Consider the following 7,899-nt stretch of genomic DNA (forward strand, 5'->3'; position numbering starts at 1 on the left):
TAATTGGCCTTTGCCATTCTATGTTGCGCACACATGACCCGTAAAATTCCAAAACAAAGAGGGGGATTGAATTTTGTAGATCCAGAAAAATAATATCTGTGGGATGCCTGCGTAGAGCTGGCAGCTGGTGGGGTCTTAAATGTAAGCCATGTGGCCGCAGCGCTCGGCCCCCTAGCCTGTCATAGCCGCAGCGCTCGGCCCAGAAAGTGTCATAACTTAACCTAACCCGTGGCCGCAGCGCTCGGCCTCCTAGCCTGTCCTAGCCGCATCGCTTGGCCCAGAAAGTGTCTTAACCTAAACTAACCCTAAATAAATACTAATTTCTGGATCTACAAAATTCAATTGGCTGCTTACCTGAATATTAGAGGTCGGGGTTTGAGTTGAAACTACCAGAGTTTCTTCGTCTTCGTTTCCATCTTTAACATAATCAGCATTTTATAAATTACTTGGAGGTGTATTGTATATTTTCCACAAAGCTTTTAAAAGTCATTTTTTCAGAAGTTTTGTTATTAAGGTTTTTTTAGCTGAATTGTGACAAATAAATGATCTTTAGAGAAAAAGTATCAAAAAGAAAGAATAAACTTGTCTTTTGATGTCCAACTTTTCCTTCTATAAGTCTACCCAATCAACTTAGATTTAAAATTCAGCTAAGAACGTTCCTGTGGTTTTACCGAGCTCTTCAATAAAAATTTCAGGCAAATCATTCAAGGGGTTCATGACATCCAAACAAACAACAGTGACTACTACATCTAGATTTTAGAACTTTATAACATACTGTCTTGCAACATTAAAAGTTGTCTTTGTGCAAAGTTCAGAATTTGAGGGAAAATGTAGAATTAATCTAATTTATTCATCCAAATGATCAAGAGGATTCTTGACAGCGCGTAAAATGAGCTTTAAAAAAACTGCCCTTAATAAAAATACCCGAATACCCTTTAAGGTAGTCAAAGACTCTGTATGCCGTAAATTCATTCGCAAAGCTTTAATAGAAAATGACCAATGTTGATTTTAAACCAAAACCATAGCTTTATAAATATGGTGGCAGCAAACAAAACAAAATTAGATTAGAATTGATTAGGACCGTAAACAAAATGTTGGCAAAAAATTAAGATTTAAAACAACATGGCGGTAGACAAAAATGGCGATTAAGAACCACATAGCGAGTAAAACAATATGGCGGTTAAAATTAACAAAAGCTGATTTAACCTTCATCCTCAGGATCCCAGCTGACCTCCTCCCCGTCCTCCCTCCTCCACCTTCCATCCACGACCTCGGCGCGATTCTCAACTGCCATTATAATCGCATTCTGCAAATAACATTTATAAAAGAAGAAAAAATAGTAATTTTTCAATGCTTTGATTTAAAACTATTGTTAATTTTCTCAATAACCAAATTTTCTCCAGCGGCTCCAATCCACTCTTCAACGTTCAGTTCTGCGGAAAGGGTTAACGAAAAGTTATTCTTGATGTAATTTAAAACTTTTCGTTCACTGGAGACTAGGATGTCGTTATCACTTGGTATGTCTTCGGATTTTTTATCTATAGTAAGAGAGTCTTTCTCACTGGAGAGAGGTCCTGCATTCGAACTTAAAGGTTCCTTATTAACACAGAGAGGTCCATGGTTCGAGCTTGTAAATGTATTCACGGCTAAGCGTCCTCTAAGTTTAGCGTAAAACTGTGAAACTTTCAATGCAGTCGCGTAACCAGCATCAAATCCTGAAGGTTGTGAAAATAAGAGAAAAAAAATGCACAAACTTTAGAATTGTTCAATTATCCCGCATTTTTACTCCTGCATACAGAACTATTAATTGTTCTAATTCATAAAAGCATTTGTCAAAAAAACAATTTTCTTTTCCAATTTATGTTGTGATGAATCCAAGAACATTATTTCAGTGTACCATTGGAGAAAGAGGATTATTTTATGATGACAAACAAATTTTATTATTAGACTGCATTTTATCCGCTTTTCTTCTAAGCGGTGCTTAGAATCCATTTAATTTTGATGCGGATCCGAATCCAGATCCTGGATCCGCACTGGAAAAAAAATATAAAAGGATCCAGGTCATTTTGTTAAGATTTACTGATTTTTTTTACAAAGCAGAATTTTAAAATTTTTGTCTTATTTTTTCGAGTATTTTTATACAAAAAACTTGTTGAACCATTCAGAAATCAGGAAACTTTAATTATTTCTCTTTTTTTTCAAAAGTTCAGATTTAGGTTTTGAGAGCGAAAATGTTTTTTTTTTCAGTTTTTGGTTTATATTTTGCCCATTGAATCATGTTCAAAGCTAGGTACGTTTCTTTTCTTATTAACTTAATTTTTAATCTCTAAAATTCTCCACCACAAAATTTTAGTCCTATTTTATAAAATAAAATTTCTAATGTAATTAAGTTAAAATTTATTGGTTTACGTGAAGGGCTATGTTCAGTATTTTCAGTATTAAATATTATAATTTAACAACTTAATTTTCCCGTTAGCTACTGGTATTGGGTTCCAAGACAAAAGACAAAATTTCCTAAATAACCTCCCATTTAAAAATAAGGGGGAAAAATAGCCTAAAAAAGGACGAGAAACGATTTTTAATACTTTTTTTTCAAAATCTTTGAAAATTATTCACTAACTCTAAGAAACATGTACATTGTACACGTGCACTGTACATATAAACTGTACACTTGAATAAACATTTGTGGATTTACAATTAAGACAATTAAAAGGTTTTAAAATATTTGTTCTTATTTTTGCCTGATTGCAATGCGTTCTCTTTCCCGATAGCAAATCCTTCTCTGAAAATACTTGCTGAAAATATAATAAATAATTACTCAAGTAATCTTTTCTGGAACACTGAAATAATTAAAAAAACGCAAGAATAAAATGATATGCTGAAAGGAACTGTCAAATATCAATGCTGGATTCTCAACGGTAACCTTTAAAACCTTTATCTGATCAATCTTGCAAAATAGTCGCGTTTCTGGTTTAACAGTCTTAAATTATATTAATCTTCTCCATTGTTATTGAAGCAGAAATGCGAGAAATAATTCAGTCATAACATATCACCCTACAAATGGAGGGTTACTTGAAATGATGTCCACGGCCCCTTTTTATGTAAAATGAGCTTTTTGTTAATCATATAATACGTGAAACAAACGTTAAAAAATTTTAATTTATTAATATTTCAGCCAACAATTCCTGTATCCATCTGTGTGGGATCGTAGTTGAAGCTTCTTCCACTCTTGGTCCGACATAACACAATCATCGTGGCTTTCCAGCCCATCAGCCATTTTAAATTTCCTGGTCCTGAAAATAATCAATTTAATTTCCGCTTCTTTGCCGGCTGAAGACCGTTCCTGGAATGCGCTAACTGGAAATTCTCAAACTGTTTGCGGATTATTACAAGTGCCTGTTCCCTCTCTTCTTCTGACTCCGTGGTCTTGAGGAGTTTACGCTGCTTCTTTGAGTCCTTAAAGAACTCGTAGAATGGATGAGATTTGTCCTTGTAATTCGACTCCGAGAGAGAAAGAAGGTTTTCAAGTTTTGTGTTGGCTACGGACACAGTGTAGTCCTCAGGCTGAGTACCGGTATCCTTAAATTTTAAAAAATAAAACAATTTCTTATATTTATTTCGCAACATTAATAAGTTAAAATTAATTTGAAAAATAGGACACAAAAGCCTAATTGTTTTAAGTAATTGCAAAAAAATGTAGGGATTTCGTTCTAGGACTTATGCTTGGTTAAAATACATTTTAAAAAATAGGCCGTTAGTTTTGAGCAATTCAAAACTTAAAAAAAATACAACAGAAACCAATGATTAGAACTGTTAATGTTATTTCTGATTTCGAGTTTCAACAAGAAAAATGTTAAAATATTTTAAAAATAAGATTTCTTTACCTCAGGTTCGTCGATTATTTTCAACTCATCGTCATCTTCCTCTTCGACCTTCTCAACCCCGGGCACCTTCTCTGCCTTAGCCTCGGCAGTGACCTCGGGGTCAAAGTTTGAGGCCATCAGAACCCCGGTCAGTTTGGACTTTAGGTAGGTGGTGTAAACCGGTTTTTGTTCTAAAAAAAATAATGTTTTTCTCTCTGTTTAAGGAGTATCATGTCTGATATTTATCAATACCCTTGTTGCAATGTGGAAGATATGGCCGTCTTTTATCTAAAACCGTGTTGAATTCTGATGATTTCCTTTAATGTCTCTTGTGGGGACGGGAGGGGAGAGGAAGGGAGACGACAGGACGGGAGGGGAAGGGAAGCGACGGGACGGGAGGAGGAAGGAAGGGAGGGGAGAGGAAGGGAGACGACAGGACGGTTGGGGAAGGGAGGCGACGGGAAGGGAGGAGAAGGGCAGGTAGGAGGAGGGAAGGGAGGGGATAGTAGGGAGTGGGGGGTACTGAAAATGAAAAATTTCATTTACCTTTAATCTTATAAACTCTGAGATGTCTGTCTAATCCCACCACACTAAAGTACTCACTCCCAACAGGACTTGTAATTTCTCTAAAAAACCACACTTTCTTTAAACAATATAGTTGTTGGATGTAATATATCTTTTTAACCTTGTTGCTCAGGAAAAAGTTTGTAAATGAAAAATTTGTGAAATATATCACTCCTGACGCTAGAAGCAGATGGAAGAAAAACCAAGAAACAAATTGTTTTGCAAAGTACATATTTTTGTATATTGTACAAGGTACATTTTCTTGTACAATATACATTTACCTGTACAAGGTACATGTAATTGTAAAAATTACATTTTCTTTTAGTACGTGCATATTGTGTACAAAGTACATATTCCGGCCTGTACACTACAGTCCATATTTAAGCCCAAATTACTTTTTCTTGTACAAATTACATATTCTTGTACAGAGCAGATATTCTTGTACAAAGCAGATATTCTAGTGCAAGGTGCATATTCGTGTACTAAGTACAAATTCTTGTACAAAGCAGAAAGATATTTAAGCAACAGTGTCATTTTCTTGTCTTAGTCAAGTCAGTGAAAGATAAGCTTTTAAGTACAATTTTACTTCTGGCGATTATTGATCTGAAGTATTTTTTCAACAAAATTGATTTATATAAAATGTGACATTTAATTTCTTTCTGTACAATATTCGATGCTATATCGTTTGCACTAATGCCCGATTGAACTAACGTACTTTTGCACTAAAGTCAGCTGATCAGTAACATTTCCTTGTATTAGTCAAGTCAGTGAAAGGTGAGCTTTTAATTACAATTTTAACAAAATTAATTTATAGAAAATTTGATATTTGATTTCTTTCTGTACAATATTCAATTAGTGTACAGTGTACACTACACTATGTACCTGATAGCACCAGTACAGCCCTTGTACTTCCGGATCAGTCCTTTAAATCCAGCCCCAACCCTAACAAAACAGTATTAATAAAGGGATTTTTCACGGATTAGTTAACTTGCAAACTGGTCAAAGTGCTCAAACGCCGATTCTGAGCTAATAAATAATTTCCTTATTTGTATGAATCTACCTCTCTATTTTGCATGGTGTTATTGATAAGAGTAATGTTTCACCGTCTATACAATATGTTGACCTTATGACCTACTGACATTCAGATTTCCAACCTTATGTAATATCCGGCCTACGACAGCTGGTTTTTTTTTGTATTACTTGTGGGTTAGGTTAGGTTACGACAAATTCTGGGCTAAGTTTTGCGGCTAGGACAGGTTAGGGAGCAGAGCGCCGAGGCTAGAGCAGACCAAGGGGCCGAGCGCTGCGGCACAATATCAAACTATCAGCTGTAAAACCAAGTGAGAGGAGCTCAGTAAAGCGGATGTGGCGTAGGTCAGAAATGGAGTATAGCGGATGCTTGTAGGTCGAAATTTAAACCCTCTTGATATGCAATGAGAGAAATATTAAACCATCAAAAGAACAAAAATGTTGGATTTTTTACAGGAAATAATAACATTTCAGATAATTGGTTGAACATTGATGGAAGTGGTGAAACCTGAGCTGGAACGTTAGAATGGGATATCCTCAGTCACGATCGGTAAATTAATCTAATATCTAAAGTTCCCAGCTCTGGAGATTAAGAACAAGAGGAGAACAAGCAGTATTTAATCTGGAGATTAAGAAAAAGAGAAATCTAGCATAAATTCCGATATCCAGTATCCACCCTACTAAAGTGTCCAGAGCTGAAAACTTTAGAATGAGATATCCTTAATCCCGTTCTGTTAATTAATCTGGAGATTAATAACAAGAGAGAGCAAGCATTATTTAATCTGGAGATGAAGAAAAAGAGTGGATCAATCATTAATCCCGATATCCACCATTCAAAAGTTCCTAGCTCAGCTCTGAATACGTTATTCCTAGTGATCCTCTAAAATATGTCATGTTCTAGATGGTGTACTTTCGACCTGCGCAAATCTGCAATACTCCACTTTTGACCTACGCCAAATCCGATATACTAGCACGTGGTTTTAGAACTGCTATTGGACTTTTAGAAGCGGCGATCGGTCCACAAGCCTGTCCTAGCCGCGGCGATCGGTCCACTAGCCTGTCCTAGCCGCGGCGATCGGTCCAATAGCCTGTCCTAGCCGCAGCGTTGTGCCCAGAAATTGTCCTAACCCTCAAATAATACAAATAAACAGCTGTCGTAGGTCCGATGTTGCAGTAGGTAGGAAAGTTAGTAGTCAGAAGTTCAGTAAGGGGGATGTAACATAACTTCATGTCTACCTCTTGAGCGCATAAATTTGCAAGTCAGTTTAATAGATTTATAAATGTCAAATTCTCAGCCAGAAAAACAAGGATAGTATTTCATTCATCCTTATCCTAAAATTAGTACTGTTGTGAATTGATATTTCACTTTTTAAATGGAGGGTCAGTGGTCACTTAAAAGTTACGTTTACTGTTCCTATACAGACCAAAACTTAACAATTTTGGCAAATCAAAATATTCAAAACATAATAATATAAAGAAAATATTTAAACCTGAAGTCCCAAAGTCCTAATTTCCCTGTTGCTGTTCCAACTAAAACCTAAACATGGTAAATATTTGTCAAAATGAAAAATCACATTGGATTTTACGATAAAAAAATGTTTATTTATGCACGCTCCTCCATTACTCCATTGCAATCTTTACATGGAGGGTCACTTGAAATTGCGCTTACAATCCCTGAATGGACATTATAAAATCAAAATATTCTTGTTACAAAAATCACTTTCTGGAAAAATATTCTCCGAGTGAACTAATTAGTAGTGAAAATTCATCTAACAGTTGAAATAAACAAAAGTCACAACGACCTCTGCGCCCCCCCCCCCCCCCACCTCTTACAATTTCTATAAAAGTCACTCCTGACCTTTATATTTTAAATAAGATCAAAGGAAGATCAGATTTTAATATCAACTACTCGAGTTCTCAAAGAAACCCAAGTCTAATGTTCAGACCATTAAAAAGACTTGAGAAGTCATTTTAAATAATCAATCAATCATTCAAGTAAAATTTATTTTTTAAACTCAAGAACAAAATGAAAAAAATGACCAACAAGATTTTTTGGAATTTTTTGTAAGATGGATGTTCATTATTGTTCCGTTCCCCCATGGACACTGAGTAAAGTATTCAATCTGCCTGTAGAAACCCCACAATTGTTTACAATTGTTTAAGAGAAATCATGGATATCTTCTTCATTCATAAACATACAAGTCTTTTAAAATTACCATTGTGATCACTTATAAATAAATCTCGTTTACAATACAGTTTTACAAAACAATGATTTACCTGGTTTTCATTGACAGTACATATTGTTGTACAGTTGAAAGCATCGTCCTTTTCCGTCCAGATCAGCTCAACGGTTGGTCGTCGTTGCGAAGATTTTATATCGTACTTCCTAAAGAAAGAGAGAACAAAAAATGAATTCAGCAATAAAGCACTTATCATGCCCCCC

At 35.4% G+C, this 7,899-nt stretch overlaps 2 protein-coding genes across 2 annotated transcripts in view; both read right to left on the reverse strand.

The window, feature by feature from the left end:
• Positions 1–1,304: 1,304 nt before the first annotated feature.
• LOC111697940 (uncharacterized) lies at positions 1,305–3,293 on the reverse strand. The gene is made up of 3 exons (XM_023468112.1): positions 3,186–3,293; positions 2,742–2,782; positions 1,305–1,715 (listed from the first exon to the last, which is right to left on the reverse strand). The coding sequence occupies exons 1-3, from the start codon at positions 3,275–3,277 to the stop codon at positions 1,348–1,350; spliced, it is 501 nt and encodes a 166-aa protein (XP_023323880.1). The 5' UTR covers positions 3,278–3,293; the 3' UTR covers positions 1,305–1,347.
• Positions 3,294–7,899, reverse strand: part of LOC111697938 (WD repeat-containing protein 74) — a gene marked incomplete at its 5' end in the record, with an annotated part of 9,510 nt that continues 4,904 nt past the window's right edge. Inside the window, 6 exon segments of the mRNA XM_023468111.1 lie at positions 3,294–3,579; positions 3,885–4,054; positions 4,410–4,489; positions 5,310–5,369; positions 6,947–6,993; positions 7,734–7,842. Coding sequence (XP_023323879.1) covers positions 3,304–3,579; positions 3,885–4,054; positions 4,410–4,489; positions 5,310–5,369; positions 6,947–6,993; positions 7,734–7,842 — 742 coding nt within the window.

Source organism: Eurytemora carolleeae, unplaced genomic scaffold, assembly GCF_000591075.1.
Source record: "Eurytemora carolleeae unplaced genomic scaffold, Eaff_2.0 scaffold51, whole genome shotgun sequence".
NCBI lineage: Eukaryota > Metazoa > Arthropoda > Copepoda > Calanoida > Temoridae > Eurytemora > Eurytemora carolleeae.